We start from the raw sequence: 20541 nt of genomic DNA, 5'->3' as shown, positions 1-20541 counted from the left end.
AACCTTTTCAATGTCACTATTTTCTGCCTTTTTGATTATAGTTATTCTGATGGGTATGAAGTGGTGTCTCATCTTGTTTTTAATTTATTTTCCTAATGGTTAATGATACTGAATGTCTTTTCATGTGGTTATTTGTCATTTATCTTCTTTGCAGAAACATCTCTATTCAGATCTTTTGCCCATTTTAAAATTTAATTGTCTTTTTACTGTTGAATTGTAATTCTTTGTATATTCTGAATATTAGATTCTTATCAGATATATTACTTGTACGTATTTTCTCAGATTCTTTATACTGTCATTTCACTTTCTTGATGGTGACCTTTGAAGCACAAGTTTTTAATTTTTTTATAAATTTATTTATTTATCTTTGGCTGCATTGGGTCTTCATTGCTGCATGCGGGCTTTCTCTAGTTGTGGCAGACGGGGGCTACTCTTCATTGCAGTGCGCGGGCTTCTCATTATGATGGCTTCTCTTGTTGTGGAGCACAGTCTCTAGGTGCGCAGACTTCAGTAGTTGTGGCACACAGGCTCAGTAGTTGTGGCTCACGGACCTTAAGAGCTTAGGCTCAGTAGTTGTGGCACATGGGCTTAGTTGCTCCACGGCATGTGGAATCTTCCAGGACCAGGGCTCGAGCCTGTGTCCCCTACATTGGCAGGCGGATTCTTAACCACTGTGCCACCAGGGAAGTCCTACAAGTTTTTTATTTTGACAAAGTCCAAATTATACTTCTCTTTTATTGCTTGTGCTTTTGGTGTCATATTAAGAAATCATGGCATAACCCACAGTCACAAAAATTCATCATTATCTTCAAAGAGATTTAGTTTTAGTTCTTATATCTAGGTCTGTTATCCCCTTTGAGGCAATTTTAAATTATTTTTATTTTTAAAAATTGTGCTAAAATAATACATAACAAAATTTATCATCTTAACCATTTTTAACTCTGAAGTTGAATGGTGTTAACTGTGTTAACATGGTTGTCAACCAATCTTCAGGACTCTTTTTCTTATAAAACTGAAACTCTATATGCAGTAAACCACGATCTCCTATCCCCGCCTCTTCTCCAACCCCTGGCAACCACCATTCTAAATTGTCTCTGAATTTGATTCCTTTAGGTAGCTCCATAAAAGTGGAATCATACAGTATTTTTCTTTTTGTGACCAACTTATTTTGCTTAAACTGCGTCCTCAAAGTTCATCCATGTTGTAGCATGTGTCAGAGTTTCCTTCCTTTTTAAGGCTGAATAATATTCCATTGTATGTATGTACCACATTTGTTTATCCATTCATCCATCAGTGGCCACTTGAGTTGCTTCCACCTTTTGGCTCTTGTGAATAGTGCTGCTGTGAATATGAGCATATAAATATATCTCCTTGAGACCCTGCTTTTAAATTCTTTTGGTATAGACCCAGAAGTGGAATTGCTAGATCATATGGTCATTCTATTTTTATGTTTTTGTGGAACTGCCATACAGTTTTCGATAGCAGCCATACCATTTTACATTACCATCAATAGTGCATAAGGATTTAAATTTTTTCACATTCTCACCAACACTTAATACTTCCTGTGTTTTTTTTTTTTTTTTTTTTTCCGGTATGTGGGCCTCTCACTGTTGTGGCCTCTCCCGCTGCGGAGCACAGGCTCCGACGCGCAGGCTCAGCGGCCATGACTCATGGGCCCAGCCGCTCCATGGCATGTGGGATCTTCCCGGACTGGAGCACGAGCCCATGTCCCCTGCATCGGCAGGTGGACTCTCAACCACTGTGCCACCAGGGAAGCCCTGTTGTTTTTTTTTTATAATGGCCATGCCAGGTATGAAGTGACAATTTATTGTGTTTTTGATTTGCATTTTGCTGATGATTATTGATTTGAACAACTTTTCATGGACTTGTTGACCAGGTATGTATCTTCTTTGGAGAAATGTCTATTCAAGACCTCTACCCATTTTTGAATTGGGTTATTTTTTTGTTTGAATTGTAAGAATTCTTTATATATTCTAGATATTAACCCTTTATCAGATATATGATTTGCAGATACTTTTCCCCATTCTGTAGGTTGCCTTTTAGCTCTCTTGATTGTACATTTTGATAGAGTTTTAAGTTTTGATGTCTAATTTATATATTTTTACTTTTATTATTTTATTTTCCAGTTTTTATTTTTCCTACTGAAGTGAATCAAAAGAGTTAATCTGAGTTCCTGTGAAACCCTTTACCACTGAATGCTGTGATGGATTTAAACTCAAATTTGTAAATTTCCTTGTTAAAACTAAATTATATATGAAGGATTCAAATTGTACCTGTCTTTATTTTAATCTAGAGATCTTTAATATTTCAAATTCACTGAAAAATTCCCAAACCAGAGCTTATGTAATTAAGATTTCTCTCTTTAAATAAACAACAAAAGTATTAACATTAGTTTTCTTTGAGAAGGGTCTTTCACTGATTATATGCACCTGTATTTTTTTTAATTTGGTGTGTATTTTTTTAAATTAATCTTTATTGGAGTATAGCTGCTTTACAATGTTGTTTTAGTTTCTTGTTGTGCAGCAAAGTGAATCAGATATATATATATATATATATACACACACACACACACACTCTTTTTTAGATTTCTGTCCCATTTAGGTAACCACAGAGCATTGAGTAGAGTTCCCTGCGCTATACAGTAGGTTCTCGTTAGTTATCAATTTTATACATAGTAGTGTTTTTATGTCAGTCCCAATCTCCCAGTTCATCCCACCTCCCCCTTCACTCCTTGGTAACCATACGTTTGTTCTCTACATCTGTGACTCTATTTCTGCTTTGCAAATAAGTATTTTGAGTTTATTTTTGTGTATGGTGTTAGGGGGTGTTCTGATTCAATGCAATCCCTATCAAATTACCAAGGACATTTTTCACAGAATTAGAACAAAAAATTTTACACTTTTTATGGAAACACAAGACCCCAAATAGTGGAAGCAATCTTGAGAAAGATGAACAGAGCTAGAGGAATTAGGCTTCCTGACTTCAGACTATACAACAAAGCTACAGTAATCAAAACAGTATGGTACTGGCCCCAAAACAGAAATATAGGTCATTGGAACTACTGCTTTTCTAGAAAGTCCAGAAATAAACCCATGCAGCTATGGCCACCTAATCTATGACAAAGGAGGCAAAAATATACAGTGGAGAAAAGACAGTCTCTTCAATAAGTCGTGCTGGGAAAACTGGACAACTACATATATATTTTTTTATTTTTGTTGCCTGTCCCCTTAGAGGCATTTTTTAATATATGGAGTGCAAATTCATTCTTTTACACTTTACATTCTTTTAGTTGTCCCAGCAATGTTTGCTGAAAAGACTATTCTTTCCCTATGAATTTTCTTGGTCTTTTTGTCAATTCATCATAAATGTTAGTGTTTATTTCTGGACTGTCAGTTCTATTCTCTTGATCTATATATCTGTTCCTGTGCCAGTACCACCCTGTTTTGATTACTGTAGCTGTGTGATAAGTTTTGAAATCAGAACTTGAGTCCTCCAGCTTTGTTCATCATTTTCCAGATTGATTTGGCTACAGTGGGTCCCTTGAATTTCTGTATGAACTTTGGGATCTGCTTGTCAATTTTTGCAAAGAAAAAATGCCAGTTGGGGGCTTCCCTGGTGGCGCAGTGGTTGAGAGTCCGTCTGCCGATGCAGGGGACACGGGTTTGTGCCCTGGTCCAGGAAGATCCCACATGCCGTGGAGTGCCTGGGCCCGTGAGCCATGGCCGTTGAGCCTGCACGTCTCCGCAGCGGGAGAGGCCGCAACAGTGAGAGGCCCACATACCGCAAAAAAAAAAAAGCCAGTTGGCATTTTGTTAGGAATTGCCTTGAATCTGTAGATCAATATGGGAATATTGCCATCTTAACAATATTAAGTCTTCCTCTCCATTGGGCCAGTTTACCATTTATTCTGATCTTCTGTAATTTCAGTAATGTTTTGTGGTGTACTAGTTTTATTTATTTATTTATTTTGATAAATATAGTCTTAAGTATTTTATTCTTATGCTGTTGTGAATGGAATTGTTCTATTTCATTTTTGGATTGTTCACTGTGTATGGAAATGCAGTTGATTTTTGTCTGTTGAGCTCACATCCTAAACTTTAATGAACTTGCTTATTAGTCCTAGTTGGTTTTTTATGATTTTCTTGCTATTTTCTGTGCAGAAGATCTTGTCATCTGCAAATAGAGGTACTTCTTCCTCTCCTTTTTGGATTTCTTTAAGTTGCTTTCTAGATTGCCCTGGCTAGAACCTCCAGATGATAAGAGGAAGTATGGCCATACTTGTATTGGTCTTATCCTAAGGAAAAAGCATCTGATCTTTCACTATTTAGTATAATGTTAGCTGTGCATGTTTTGTAAATGCCATTCATCTGTTTGAGGAAGTCCCTTTCATTTATAGTTTACTGAGTGATTTTATCATTAAAGAGTGTTGAATTTTAAAAAAAAGTGTTGGATTTTGTTGAGTTAAATAGTAGCTTTTAACATGTGATACATTGTTGGGATATAAGATAAGTTTTTACGGTTTATCTGGAAAAGGTTATATGAAAATACTAAAATTTATTTGCCAAATACCAAAGCTATAAGAATTTTTTAAATGGAAAAGTTATTTGAAAGCTGTTTATAATTATTATAAAGCTTGAAAGAGGTGATGGAAGGCTGTAGGGTTTGGAGTGTTCCAAAGAATTGTAAGATACAGATTATTGGAAAGGAGGAAAAAATGTCTCTTGGGATGAATATAAATCTAATTATGCCCTGCTTTAAGAGGCTGGACTAAGTTTATGATTCTTAGTCATTGGAGTATTTATTTCCAATTGGAATATTTATTTCCCAGTGATATGTCAGGCAGTGTCAGGGTAATAAGAAGCCATGGAATAAATATCACATTTTTAAAGTGTTTTTTTGTCCAGTGGTGTTTAATTAGTTTGTTGGCTTTTTAAAAATATAAACATTTTACTTTGAAGTAATTGTAGATTCCCATAAAGTAGTAAGAAATAATATAGAATGATTGCTTTTCCCCTTTACCTAGTTTCCAACAATGATGAGGTCTTGCAAATCTGTAACAATATATCACAACCACGATAATGACATTGATACAGTCAGGCTACTTAATGTTTACACCACAGCAAGGGTCCCTTATGTTGCCCTGTAATAGCTACATCCACTTCTCTCTTATTCCCATTCCTTTCTTAACCCCCGGCAACCATTAATCTAGTTTCTATTTCTATAATTTTGTCATTTTAAGACTCGTATAGATGAAATCATACAGTGTGCAGTCATTTAGTATTGGCTTTTTTTCACTCAGCATAATTCTCTGCAGAATATTCAATATCAACAGTCTGTTCATTTTTATTGATGTGTAGTATTCTATGGTATGGATGTACTACAATTTGTTTAAATATGTACCTGTTGAATGACAACTTGGTAGTTTTCTAGTTGTTCGCTATTACAAATAAAGCTGCTATAGACCTTCCTCTGCAGCTTTTTGATGAACATAGGTCTTTATTACTATTGCTGGGTCATATGGTAATTGCATGTTTTAAATTTTTGAGAACTTCCACACCATTTGTACTGTTTGACGTTTGTACCATTTTACATTCCCACCGGTAATGTGTGAGTGATCTCATTACTCCACAGCCACACCAGCATTTGATGTTGTCATTATTTTTTTTTAGATTTATTTATTCTATTTTTATTATTTATGTTTTGGCTGCGTTGGGTCTTCGTTGCTGCACGGGCTTTCTCTAGTTGCAGCGAGCAGGGGCTACTCTTCATTGTGGTGTGTGGGCTTCTCATTGTGGTGGCTTCTCTTGTTGCAGAGCGCGGGCTCTAGGCTCATGGGCTCTAGAGCACAGGCTCAGTAGTTGTGGCTCATGGGCTCTAGAGCACAGGCTCAGTAGTTGTGGCTCACAGGCTCTAGAGCACAGGCTCAGTAGTTGTGTTGCACGGGCTTAGTTGCTCTATGGCATGTGGGATCTTCCCAGACCAGGGCTGAAACCCATGTTGGCAGGCGGATTCTTAATCACTGCGCCACCAGGGAAGTCCTGTCGTTATTTTTTATTTTAGCCATTCTCTGATAGGTGTGTTGTGATATTTCATTGTGGTTTTAATTTCCATTTCCTTAATGATTAATGGTGTTGAACATCTTTTCATGCCCTTATTTCCCATCTCTGTCCTGTTCAGTGAAATGTATATGTTTTGCCCCTTTTGGGGGACTGGATTGTTTTAAAAATTTTTTTTTTTTTACTCCTCAATTTTGAGAGTTCTTTGTAAATTTTTTATTGGATATGAGATTTGCAAATCTTTTCTTCCAGTCTGCAGCTGGGAGAGAGAGAGGCACCTCATTATTGTTAAGTGGGAATGAAAGCTGTCTCCCCATGTCGTCTCTACTGACATCACAGGGAGGGGTAGCTCATTAGTAGCCATCAGGGTTGAAAATAGTTCTGGGATCTTGCTTGATCATCTCTAATTCCACACTGGCCTGGATGTTGGGGTTCCTTATTAGAGTTTTGAAAGGATAGATCTCAAGCTCCTCACTTGGCTTTTGCTGGTGTGAGTGTGGGTGAGGCCACAGTGTTTTTCTGTGATGTTTGGCTGGAAGAGAGCAGTTATTGTCTAAACGTTTTGTGTCTTGCTAAACTTTACCTTTGCTTGTTTTTTAGCTAACGAGAGCAGGTTTTTGTTAGAGCTTTTGTGCTGTTTGTGCTCTTCTGTGCTCTTTGTTCATGGGTCGCTGTCTTCACCTCCAAGTCTGGGATATTTGAAGTAAAAAGAAAACCCAGGGATCTCACTACCTTGTTACTCCTCAGGTCCCAAGGTCCCTAGCCAGTCTGCCTTTTCCTCTACACCTTTCAGATTCTTTTTAAGTTTGTTGTATATATAATATCCAGGATTTTTAGTTCTGCTTAGCAGGAGGAATAGGGAAAAGTACATCTCCTCCATTATGTGACAAATGGCACCATAATTTAAAATATTTTTCTATGAAATCAAATGTGGCACTAAAGTTAAATAGAATGCCAGGTTATAACTTTATAGGTAAAACACCGAAATCTCAAAGAAATGTTATATTTATCTTTAAGCACTGATCCTATACCCCAGAAAGAGGTACTAGTTCTTTTTCCTATTGTTAATGTTAAATATTAGGTTGTAGGCCAAGCTTCTGTAACAGAGACTCAAATACAGTGGCTCAAATAAGGTAGAACTGTATTTTTCTCCAGGGTAGGAAAGAAAGCTCTGCTTCTTGAGGTCTTCTGAGGAACCAAACTGGGTGGGCCGCTGAGCCATCCTTACATTTGGCTTCCCAAGATTGTTCTAGACATCACCATTTTCAGTTGGCAAAGGTAATGGTGATGGTAATGATGGTTGGGGTAGGGAAACATAGAGGTCAGGAACTTGATTTTTTTAAGGACAGGAACCAGAAATTGTATTTACTGCTTTTGCTCACATCCCATTGGCCTACACCTAGTCACATGGTCACATCTGGCTGCAGAAGAAACTGGAAATGTCTCTGCTGGCAGTCATGTGACCAGCAGAAGTTGGGGTAAGGGACCTCTGTTACTAGAACAAAAAAGGTGAGTAGTAGTCTTTGCTTTTGTTACTTCAGTGAAAATTTTTAGAAGAAATTAACTGTGTGGTCTTATTTATCATGAGCCATTTTATTCTATAGTTAGCTGTATTTTTCTTGTTGTGTTCTTACCTGTTTCATTATAAAAGATCAACATTACCTTCATGGTCAGATCTTAGCCTAGATAGGAATCTAATTTTTATATAACTATTTGGACCACGTCAAGTAAGAACTTGTTTATATCTTCTAGGGTTTACAGAGTCCACAGGGGATAGAATGCAAGCCAGAAGCTGTATGTAGTCACATTATTATTGAGAGCCATGAAAAAGGATGTTTCAGGACTCTAACAGCTGAACGGCCACAATTGGACAGCCACCCTTGTGTTTTCAGATCTGCTGAACCCTCAGAAATGATCAGAGGACAACGGAGCCCATCATCATGGACAACTGGGCACATCAACCTTGCCAAATCACTGGACCAGAACAACTCCCATTTCAAAGTTTGGAATTCATTGCAGTTACAAAGTCATTCCCCATTTCAAAACTTTATAGGTGATGACTTGAAAATTAGCAAGGGTCTTCGAATGCCATTCCGTGAAAAGTTGGACCCTTGGCTATCAGAATTAGTAGAACCTGCTTGTATGCCACCTGAAGAAATGGATTGTCAGTCGTCATCACAAATGCTGCCCCCAGAACCCATGAAAAAGTTTACTACCTCCATCATTTTCTCATCTCACCGACATTCTAAATGCTTTTCAGATTCCTCTTTTCTTAAGGTTGGTGTTACTGAAGGTAGCCAGTGTACTGGAGCATCTGTGGGGCTAGTTAGTTCTCATATCACTGAAGAGCAAAATCCTACTAGAGATCTAAAAGAGAAAACCTCTTCCCCTTCATCATTTAAAATCATTAGTCAGTCACCAGATAAAGCTGTGACTATTTTAGCAGAAAATAGTAGGCAAAGCCAAAAATTATCTGTTGCACATTCTCACCAAGAAGAAAAACCCTTAGAAAGATCAGATTGTAAAGGCAGTCATTCTAAGCCCAGTACCAGTGCAAATGATAGCAATTTCAAGGAAGTTCATTTTTCTGATAACGATACTCTCATTAACATGGGCAGACCCAGTTCCACACTAGGAGTAAAAGAGAAGAATGTAACTATAACTCCAGATCTTCCTTCGAACATTTTTCTTGAACAAGAGCTCTTTGAACAAAGCAAAGCCTCACATGCAGATCACCGTGTGAGAAAACACAATTCTCCCCCTCCTCAACATCAGGATTATGTAGCTGCAAATCTCCCTTGTCGTGTTTTTCTTGAAAAACGAGAACTCTTTAAACAAAGCAAGACCCAACATAAAGATAATCAGTTGAGAGAAAACCACTCTCCCCTTCCTCAAAGTCAGGATTATATAGCTTCAGACCTTCCTTCTCGCATTTTTCTTGAACAACGTCAGCTCTTTGAACAAAGCAAAGCCCCAGATGTAGATCACCACATGGGAGAACACCATTCTTCCTTTCCTCAAGGTCAGGATTATATAGTAGAAAAGAATAATGAACATGAGCCTAAATTACACATTTCTGATATGATAAATGTTGAAGGCAAATTCAGTGATGTGGCCTCCCCATCAGCCCCAAATCAATGTACAGTAGTAACATCTGCATCTACTCCACCTTCAAATAGAAAAGCACTTTCTTGTGTTCGTATAACTCTTTGTCCCAAGACTCCTTCCAAGTTGGATAGTGGAACCTTAGATAAAAGATTTCATTCATTGCATCCTGCCTCTAAAACAAGGATGAATAGTGAGTTTAACTCTGACCTACAGACTATATCTTCAGAATCACTGGAACCAACCTCCAAATTATTGACCAGTAAACCTGTAGCACAGGATCAAGAATCTTTAGGTTTTCTAGGACCTAAATCTTCACCGGACTTCCAAGTTGTACAGTCTCCTCTTCCAGATAGTGATATTATTTCCCAGGACTTGAAAACCATACCTTTTCAGAATAACCAGATAGTAACCTCAAGGCAAACACAAGTGAACATTTCAGATTTGGAAGGATATTCCAATCCAGAAGGGACTCCAGTATCTGCAGTTCGGTGAGTCTCATTGTGATTACAAGCAAGCTGATGGAATTTATGATAAAGGGTTTAAAATACTTAAGCAAATGTAAGTTCTTGGGGGAGAGGCAGTATGATTTCTCTTAGGGGAGGTTGTATCTGCCTAAGCTAGAATTCTGTCAAGGAATAAACACCTAACTAAGAGAAAACACCTGAGAGTAATGTATTTATACTCTCAAAGAGCTTTTGGAAAACGACTTGACATCAAGTATTTTAAAGCAGTGAATTACTCTAAGAAGAATCTTTGATCATTGAGTGGTACAATTTACTAATTCCTTATTTATTACATTGGAAATATGCTGAAGACCAGGCTTTGCTCCCTCTCTTCTCTTTGTTTCCATTTCATGATTCCCCTCAAATATTTAGTACTTAGAATGAAAAAAGTGAAATTTCCTGGCAGACATCACTTCAGCCAAGTTGTCAAGGTTAACATCACCAGTAATGCACGTCAACCTAATGTGGTCCCTGATGTGATGCCTTATTACTTCACAATGATTGTAGGAATGGAAACCCAATTCAGGGATAAATGCATTAGATTTATACTATTCAGATTGATTTTAAGACTGTCATTGATTCAGTTTTACATTAGTGAGTCTTTTACCATATGGCTAAACGAATTACTGTCTGTGTTTAATGTTTCCACCTTATAGTTGAGAAGGTAGTATTTCAGAGTGGAGAGCACTGGCCTTACAAAGAGAGAAAAAATGTGTAATCGACATCGGCATGTGGTAGTCATGGCAGTGAGGGACTTAAATATGTTATCTCATTTAATACTTGTGATAACCCTATGAGGTAGGTGGTGGTACCCTTATTTGCCCTCTGGGAAACTGAGACACTGACATTGCTATCAAGCAAACCTCATTGTCTCAAATAATGCAGTCTGTTCAGTCTAAGCAAGAGCTTGTTCACCACGTGGTACTGTCTCTCCTGAATCCTAAACCGTACTTAAACTATTCTATCAACTGTCCTCTTGGACAAGTCATTTAATATCTTTGGCACTCATATATGGATGACTGATGGAAGGAAAGGGTTGGAAAGCTTAAAGGTCCATTATAGCTTGAAAAATTAGTGGTTGAGAATTGGATTGGGGCAGGAAAAAACAAGGTCAATCTCTGATTTCAATACTATTATAAATAGTAGAGTGTTATAGAGATCAGTACTGTGTGTGAAAAATGTTTAGAAATTAAAAGATTGACAAGTTTACATACAATACTTAAACTCTTCTAAGTGATAAAATGCCAAGTTATTGGGGCTGAATTCCTTGAATGAGAAGAAAATTATAGATGATTTTAAATATGAACTAATAATAATGCTGTTTGTTCAGAATGTACTAAATGCCAGGCATTGTAGTCAATGTGTGTATCACTTTATACTTAGTATAATCATCCGGAGGTAGATATTATTACCTCAATTTATAGATTTTAAAAACCTAATACTTAGAGAAATTAAATGTTTTGCCTAAGATCACATGGCCATTAAGTGTTGGAGGTGGCATTTGAACCTAGTTTGTCTGACTCCAGAGTCTGTAAATAATTCTAACTGTATATACATACACACACTTATCTGTGTGTGTGCATATATATATGCATAAAACATTTATATATGTATTAAACTTTTTTATTTTGAGATAATTTTAGACTTACAGAGGAGCTGCAAAAAACAGTAGAGTTCCTGTGTTATTTATTGCAGTGTAACCTATTACCCTGAAATGTAGCAGCTTAAAACAATAAATATTATCCCAAAGTTTCTGTGGGCCAGAGATCTAGGCATGGCTTAACTGGGTGCTTCTGGCTTAGGGTCTCTCACAAGGTTGCAAACAAGGTATTGACTACAGCTGTGGTCCCATCTCAAGGCTTGACTAAGAGAATGTCCTTCCAAGCTCACTCACACAGTTATTGGCCAGAAATAATCAGTTTCTTCTTTCCATATGGCAGCTATGACAGCAAAGCTTTTCTCAGAGTGAGCAATTGAGACTGCAGGAGAAAGTGCTGAAGACAAAACCCACAGTCATTACTTTGTAACCTAACCTTGGAAGTGAATCTCACCACATCTGCCACATTCTACTAGAAAGAAATGAATCACTATTTCCAGCCAACCCTCAAGGGTTAGGGATTACACAAGTGCATGAATACCAGGAGGCAGAGATCATTGGGGGGATTTTTTTTTTTTTTTTTTTTTTTTGGCCACACCATGTGGCATGCGGGATGGGATCTTAGTTCCCCCACCAGGGATTGAACCCTTGCCCCCTGCATTGGGAGCGTGGAATCTTAACCACTGGACCACCAGGGAAGTCCCATTGGGGGCCTATTTTAGAGGTTGCCAATATACCCTTTGCTAAAGCTTCCCCTTATGTTAACATTTTACCCTAGCATCATAACCATAAAATATTTACCAAAGCTAAGAAATTCTCCTTCATATAAAATTATAATTAAATGTATAGACCAATTTGGATTTCACCTGTTTTTTCCACAAATGAAGCTTTTTTGTTTCAGATCCATTCCATAATCTCACCTTGCAGGTAGTTGTTGTGTCCTTAATCTCCTCCAATCTGTGTCAGTTTCTCAGACTTTCCTTGTTTTTCATAACTTTCACACTTTGAAGAGAATTAGTTATTTTGGAAAAAGTCTTTTCCATCTGGCTTTGTCTGATGTTGTCTCAAGATTAGATTGGGGTTATACACTTTCAGTGCATTTCATCAGGGAGCACATTAAGTTGATATGCATGACTAGTGATGTTAACCTTGATCACTTGGCTAAAGTAGTATCTACCAAGATTCTCCACTGTAAACTTAATGTTTTTCCTTTGTAGATACTAATTTTTTTTTGATACTAAATATTTAAGGGAGGTATTGCTAGACTATGCAAATGTCCTGTTTCTGCTTAAACTTTGACCACTAATTTTAAGCATCCTTCAGTGGATCTTGCTTGTAGCAATTATTACTCTGGTATTCTAATGGAGTTTTCATATTTCCTTTATTCCTTCTACGTTTATTAATTGGAATTCTTCTGTAAGCAAGAGCTGTTGTTCCTCCCCCATTTATTTATTCCTTTAGTTTTCCATGTACATTAGTATGAACTCAGGGGTATTTATTTCATTCTTTGGATTACAATCCAATACTACTCAAATTGTTTTAGTTTTAGCTATTGAGAACACTTTCATGTTGGCTCCTGTACCTTGCCACTACCCTGAAATCAACTATTTCCCCAAAGAACCCTCGTTTTTTTTTTTTGTTTTGGAGAATAAGATTTTTTTCCCCTAGCTTTACTAGATAAAATTGACATGTAACATTGTTTAAGGTATACAGTGCTTTGATTTGATACACTTATATTGCAAAATAATTACCATGATGGCATTAGCTAACACCTCCATCACGTCACATAGTTTTTGTGGTAAGAAAATTTAATATCTACTCTCAACAACTTTCAACTATATAGTACATTATTGTTAACTATCATCACAATGCTGTGCATAGATCCCCAGAACTTATTCATCTTCTAATTGGAAGTTTGTACCCTTTGACCAATATCTCCCCTTTTCCCCCACCCTCCAGCCCCTGGTAAACAGCATTCTACTCTGTTTCCACAAGTTCGGCTTTTTTAGGTTCCACATGTAAATGGTGTCATACAGTATATCTCTTTCCCTGTCTGGTTTATTTCACTTAGCATGATGCCCTCAAGCTCCATCTATGTTGTTGTTGTAAGTGACAGGATTTCCTTCTCTCTAACAGCTGAATAATATCCCTTTGTGTATATATACACCATGTCTTTTGTTTCATTTCATTTCATTTTATTGCGCTGGGTCTTAGTTGCAGCTCACGGGCTCCTTAGTTGTGGCATGCGAACTCTTAGTTGTGTCATGCATGTGGGATCTAGTTCCCTGACCAGGGATCGAACTCGGGCCCCTTGCATTGGGAGTGTGGAGTCTTAATGACTGCACCACCAGGGAAGTCCCTACACCATGTCTTCTTTATCCATTTATCCATTGATGGACACAGGATATGGTTGTTTCCATACCATGGCTATTGTAAATAATGCTGCAACAAATGTGGGAGTGCAGATACCTGTTTCCATTTCCTTTGGATGTATACCCAGAGATGAGATTGCTGGATTATATGGTAGTTCTATTTTTAATTTTTTAAAGAACCTCCCTACTGTTTTCCATTGTGGCGGCACTAATTTACATTCCCACCAACAGTGCATAAAGGTTCTGTTTTCTCTACATCCCTATCAACATTGTTATTTGTTGTCTTTTTGATAATAGCCTTTTTGACAGGTGTGAGGTGATCTCATTGAGGTTTTGATTTGCATTTCCCTGATAAATAGTGATGTTGAGCACCTTTTCATCTCCCTGTTGGTAATTTGTATATCTTCTTTGGAAAAATGTCTATTCAGTTCTAGTTCCTCTGCCCACTTTTAAATCAGATTGTTTTTTTGTTATTCAGTTTTATGAGTTCTTTATATATGTTGGATATTAATCGCTTATCAGATATATGGTTTGCAGATATTTTCTCCTCTTCTGTAGGTTACCTTTTCATTTTGTTGACTGTTTTGCTGTACAGAGAATTTGGGGTTTGATGGAGTCCTACTTACTGATTTTTGCTTTTGTAGCTTGTGCTTTTGGTGTCACATCCAAAAAAATCACTGGTGAGACCAATGTCAAGGAGTTTTCCCCTGTGTTTTCTCCTAGGAGCTTATGGTTTCAGGTCTTATGTTGAAGTCTTTAACCCATTTCACATTAATTTGTGAGCGGTAAAAGTAGGAGTCCAATTTCATTTTTTTGGCGTGTGGATATCTAGTTTTCCCAGCACCTCTTATTGAAGAGACTATCCTTCCCCTACTGAGTAGTCTTGGCTCCCTTGTAAAATATTAGTTGACTGTATATGTGGGGGGTTATTTATGGGTTCTCTGTTCTGTTCCATTGATCTATGTATCTGTTTTTGTGCCAGCACCTTACTGTTTTGATCACTATAGCTTTGTAGTATAGTTTGAAATCAGAAAGTATGATGCCTCCAGTTTTGTTCTTTCTCAGAATTGCTCTGGCAATTCAGAGTCTTTTGTGGTTCCATATAAATTTTAGAATTGTTTTTCCTCTTTTTATGAAAAATGGCATTGGAATTTTGGTAGGGATTGCATTGACTCTATCGATGGCTTTGAGTAGTATGGATGTTTAAACAGTATTTATTCTTCTGGTTCATGAACACATTTCATGTGTCTTTCCATTTGTTTGCATCTTCCTCAGTTTCCTTCATCACAGTCTTTTAGTTTTCAGTGAACGGATGTTTTAGCTCCTTGGTTAAATTTATTTCTAGGTATTTATTGATTTGATGCTGTTGTGAATGGGATTGTTTTCTTTAGTTCTTTTCAGATATTTTGTTGTTAGTGTATAGAAACAACTGATATTTGTATGTTGATTTTTGCATCCTGCAACTTTACTGAATTCATTGATTATTTCTAACAGCTTATGGTGGAATCTTTAGGATTTTCTATTAGATATTAGATCATATCATGTACAAACAAAGACAACTTACTTCTTCCTTTCTGGTTGGATGCCTTTTATTTCTTTTTCTTGCCTCATTGCTCTGCTTAGGACTTCCAGTGCTATGTCGAGTAAAAGTGGTGACAGTGGGCACTCTTAATCTTGTTCCTGATGTTAGAGGGAAAGCTTCAACCTTTCACCATTGAGTGTGATGTTGGCTGAGGGTTTGTCATACATGACCTTTATTATGTTGAGGGATGTTTCTTCTATACTCAATTTGTTGAGAGTTTTTATCATTGAAGGATGTTGTATTTTATCAAATGCTTTTTCTGTATCTAATGAGATAATCATATGATTTTTATCTTTTATTCTATTAAAGAAGCATATCATATTTATTGATTTGTATATGTTGAACTATCCTTACATCCTAGGGATAAATCCCAATTGATCATGGTGTATAATTCTTCTATGTGCTGTTGAATTCAGTTTGCTAATATTTTGTTGAGAAATTTTATGTCTGTATTCATCAGCTGTTGGTCTGTAGTTTTCTTGTAGTGTCTTCATCTAGCTTTGGATCATCATGGTAATATGATGGCCTCATAAAATGAGTTTGCAGATGTTCCTCCCTCTTCAATTTTTGGACAAGTTTGAGAAGGATTGGTGTTAATTCTTCTTGAAATGTTTGTTAGAATTCACCACTTAAACCATCTGGCCCTGGACTTTTCTCTGTTGAGAAGATTTGATTACTGATTCTATCTCCTTACTCCATGGGTCTGTTTATATTTTCTCTTTCTTCATGATTCAGTCTTGGTAAGTTGTATGTTTCTGGCAATTTTTCCATCTCTGCCAGGTTATCCAATTTGTTGACATATAATTGTTCATAATCGTCTCTTATGATCCTATATATTTCTGTGGTATCAGTTGCTTTGTCTTCTCTTTCATTTCTGATTTTATGTATTTGAGTCCTCTCTTTTTTTCTTAGTCTAGCTAAAGGTTTGTCAATTTTGTTTATCTTCAAAAATCTAGTTCTTAATCTTATTGACCTTTTCTATTTTTCTGGTCTCTATTTCATTTATTTCTGCTCTGATCTTTGTTATTTTCCTTTCTTCTGCTGACTTTGGGCTAGTCTGTTCTTTTTCTCATTCCTTGAGATGTAAAGTTATTTATTTGAGGCCTTTCTTTTTTCTTAATAAAGGCGTTTAGCACAATAAATGTCCTTCTTAGAACTGCTTTTGTCTCATAGGTTTTGATATGTTGTGTTCACATTTTCATTTGTTTCAAGATATTTTTAGCTTTCCCTTTTGATTTTTTTAGACATACTTGTATTCAGTACTGTGTTGTTTAATTTCCACATATTTGTAGAATTTCCTGCTTCCCCCCAGTATTGATTTCTAGTTTCATATCATTGTGGTCAGAAAAGGTACTTGGTATGATTTAAATCTTGTTAAATTTGCTAAGATTTGTTTTGCAGCCTATATGTGATCTAACTTGGAGAATGTTCTGTGTATGCTTGATAAGAATGTATTCAGCTGCTGAATGTTCTGTAGGTGTCCGTTAAGTCCATTTAGTCTAAAGTATGCTTCAAGTCCAATGTTTCCTTGTTGATTTTGCTATCTGGGTGATCTATCCATTGTTGAAAAGTGGGGTGTTTAAAACCATAAAAGTGGGAGGAGTAAAAGGGTAGTGATTTTGTATGTGATTGAAGTTAAGTTGTTATCATATAAAATATATTGTTTTCTGTAAGATGTTTATGTGAGCCTCGGGGTAACCACAAAGCAAAAATGTATAGTAGATTCACCAAAAAGACGGCAGTCAGAAAATATTACTACGGAAAATCACCAGTTCACAAAGGAAGGCAGCAAGAGAGGAAGAAAGGAAAAAGAAAACTACGGAACAGCCAGGAAACAGTAAGATGGTATAAGTAAGACCTTACCTATCAATAATTACTCTAAATGTAAATGAATTGAATTCTCCAGTCAAAAGACTTGATGGATACAAAATCAAGACCCAACTATATGCTGCCTACAGGAGACTCACTTTAGCTTTAAGGACATGTGAGCTCAAAGTGAAGGAAAGGAAAAAGATACTCCTTACAAGTAGAAACCAAAAGAGAGCAGGGCTGGTTATACTTGTAGCAGACAAAATAGTAACAATAGGCAAAGGGGAGGTCATTATATAATAATAAAGGAGTCAATGCATCAAGATGATATAACAGTCATACACACACACACACACACACACTACACATACACACACAAACACCCCCAACATCAAAGCACTTAAATATATTAAGCAAATACTAACATCTAAAGGGAGAAGTAAACAACAATACAGTAATAGTCAAGGACTTTAGTACCCCACTTTCAACAATGGAAAGTGGTGTTCAGAAACCAATGAGGTTTGCTCATTGCTACTAGGATGACGCTGCTTCTTGCCCCTCTGAGTGAATAAAACTAAAGATTATAGGTATTAACTCATGCATATACATACACCTATATTCATTTCCATCTCTATTATGTGTGTGTGTGTGTGTGTGTGTATGTATTTTTTTTTTTAAACCACAAGTCGATACCTCCAACTAGTCCAAAACCACAGGGTTGATTCTAGCCTTTTCCCTTTCTTTATTTGTAACTTCTTTCTCCAATGGTGATAAACATGGCTCTTATTATTTACAGTATATTTACCCTAGTATATAAATAAAGTTTCAGAATTCTTATCCCATACCCAGGTGAGAAACAAATTTTCCACCTAGAGTACAGGTTTTATGTATAGTATACAGTCCAGACATTGTTTCTGTTTCCTGGGTTAGCTTTTTTCTTCCTTATAGACTTCAGCATGAGGATGTGATTCATTTATAATACAGTTAGATTCATTTCTTACATCCTGTATTCCATTTTGCCCCAATATCTTGGTTAATTTTTAAAAAATTTATATACTATAAAATTTACATACTGTAAAACTTACTTTTTGTGGTGTATAGTTCTATCAGTTTTGATAAATCCACATCACAGTTCCATACAAAGCATTTCTGTCAGTCCAAAAATTCTCGCATGCCATCCCTTTATAGACAGTCCCTCCCCTGACCCCTGGCAATTCCTGATCTGTTTTCTTCCAAGTTTTACCTTTCCAGAGTGTCATGTAAATGAAATCATGAAATATATAATAGCCCTTTGGGTTTGGCTTCTTTTACTTTACAAAGTATATTTAAGATTTACCCATCTCATTTTATGAATCAGTTTTTTACTTTTTAATGCTTTATTACAAGCATAAAGCAATAAAAAGTTTAAAAAAATACAGTTTATCGATACATTCACTCTTTGAAGGATATTTGGGTTGTTTCCAGTTTGGGGTGATTACAGTTAGAGCTGCTGAGTCATGTGGTATATGTGTGTGTTTAACTTTACAAGAACTGTTTAGAACTAAACTATGCTAAACTGTTTTTCCAGGGTGGCTGTATCTTTGTATTTCCACTAGGAATATACAAGTGTTTCAGTTACTCTCCATCCTCGCCAACTTGTGGTATTGTCAGTATATTTAAACTGTTATAATAGGGGCTTTCCTCTATATGTTTCTCCTTGAGCTCCCCTTTTTTGGTCCTCAGAACAGAAAGCAAGGGCTTAATTTACCCCTCTCTTTTATGTGCTTCCTGTGGCTACTTTGTGTCAGTGCCAGGTGGCTCAGTAAAGAGAAAAAAAAAATCAACACAGGTTCACCTCACCCTCTTGAGACCACACCTTCTCTGGTAAAAGAGGAGGGTTTCCCCCCCTCAGAATTTTAAACTTCTTCTGGTCCCTGTTACTGCTGTACCAATGCTTCCATGAGATTACTTGAGTGCTTGAGATTACTAGAAAGGGAGAAAAGAAAAAGGGATTTTTTCACACTATTTCTGCTTCCACTCCTCATGCCTGAATTAGAGGGCTTCTTCTGGAGGTCTTTCTGTCTGTGCTAATGTCCACTTCTAAGTGTCAGACTCTATTACTGAGTTCAGGTCATTGGATACTAAAGGAAACAATGATAAACTAACTCATCACCAATTTAATGGTACTTCAGATGTTGCTGGTCTTCACCAATTTGCCTGCTCCTATTTTTCAAGAGTCTTCTAAGAGCTGCTCCATGTAGTTTGTCTAGGTTTTATAGCTGCACTTAGTGGGAGAGACTGAATGGGTTATGACTGATTACCCCAAACTGGAGCTGAATGTACCATTTTTCGTTCTCATTAACAGCATATGCAAGTTACATTGCAACACTTGGTATATCCAGGGTTTTTAAAAAATTAATTTTTGGCTCCGTTGGGTCTTTGTTGCTGCGCGTGGGCTTTCTCTAGTTGCAGCGAGCGGGGGCTACTCTTCGTTGTGGTGCGTGGGCTTCTCATTGCAGTGGCTTCCCTAGTTGCAGAGCACGGGCTCTAGGTGCGCGGGCTTCAGTAGTTGTGGCACGTGGGCTCAGTAGTGGCTCGCTGGCTATAGAGCATAGGCTCAGTAGTTTTGGCGCATGGACTTAGTTGCTGCGCCGCCTGTGGGATCTTCCCAGAAAAGGGCTCAAACCTGTGTCCCCTGCATTGGCAGGCAGATTCTTAACCACTGCGCCACCAGAGAAGTCCCTCCAGTTATTTTTAATTTTAGCCATTCTAAATGTGGATGTGAAATGGTATGTTATTGTGGTTTTAATTTGTTTTTCCCTGATGACTCATGATGCTGATAATTGCTTCTGTGCTTCTTGGCCATTTTTATGTCTTTATGAAGTGTCTGTTTAATTTTTCCATTGGATTGTCTCATGACTTTAAGAATTTTTAATATATTCAAGATACAGATCCTCTGTGTATTGCAAATATTTTCTCACAGTCTGTGGTTTGATTTTCATTTTCTTAACTGGTGTCTTTTGATGAAGAAAAAGTTTTAACTTTTATGAAATCCAGTTTGTTAATTTTTCTGTTGGAAGTATAGTTGATGTGCAATATTGTATAGGTTACAAGTGTACAATAGAGTGATTCACAATTTTTAAAGGTTATACTCCATTTATAGTTATTATAAAATATTGGCCATATTCCTTGTGTTGTACGATATATACAGCTTATGTAGCTTAATTTATGCATAATAGTTTGTATCTCTTAATTCCCTACCCCTATATTGCCCCTCCCCTTTCCCTCTCCCCACTGGTAACCACTAGGTTGTTCTCTATATCTGTTAGTCTGTTTCTTTTTTGTTATATTCACTAGTTTATTGTATTTTTTAGATTCTACATGTAATTGATATCATACAGGATTTGTTTTTCTCTCTCTGACTTAATTTCACTTAGCATGATACTCTCCAAGTCCATCCATGTTGTTGCAAATGGCAAAATTTCATTCTTTTTTATGGCTGGGTGTTATTTCA

The 20541-nt window shown here is 36.8% G+C and overlaps 1 protein-coding gene across 2 annotated transcripts in view; it reads left to right on the top strand.

Moving 5' to 3' along the window:
- ALMS1 (ALMS1 centrosome and basal body associated protein) overlaps positions 1-20541 on the top strand; it is a 228570-nt gene that overhangs the window by 106838 nt on the left and 101191 nt on the right. For both annotated transcript variants that reach the window (XM_060309646.1, XM_030877577.2), the window contains one exon: positions 7830-9673. In XM_060309646.1, the coding sequence (XP_060165629.1) occupies positions 7830-9673 (1844 nt within the window). The remainder of the gene's footprint in view (positions 1-7829; positions 9674-20541) is intronic.

This window comes from Globicephala melas, chromosome 12 (genome assembly GCF_963455315.2).
Source record: "Globicephala melas chromosome 12, mGloMel1.2, whole genome shotgun sequence".
NCBI classification, from domain to species: Eukaryota; Metazoa; Chordata; class Mammalia; order Artiodactyla; family Delphinidae; genus Globicephala; species Globicephala melas.
Note: the sequence above shows the minus strand (reverse complement) of the source record. Positions and strands in the feature narration are given on the sequence as shown.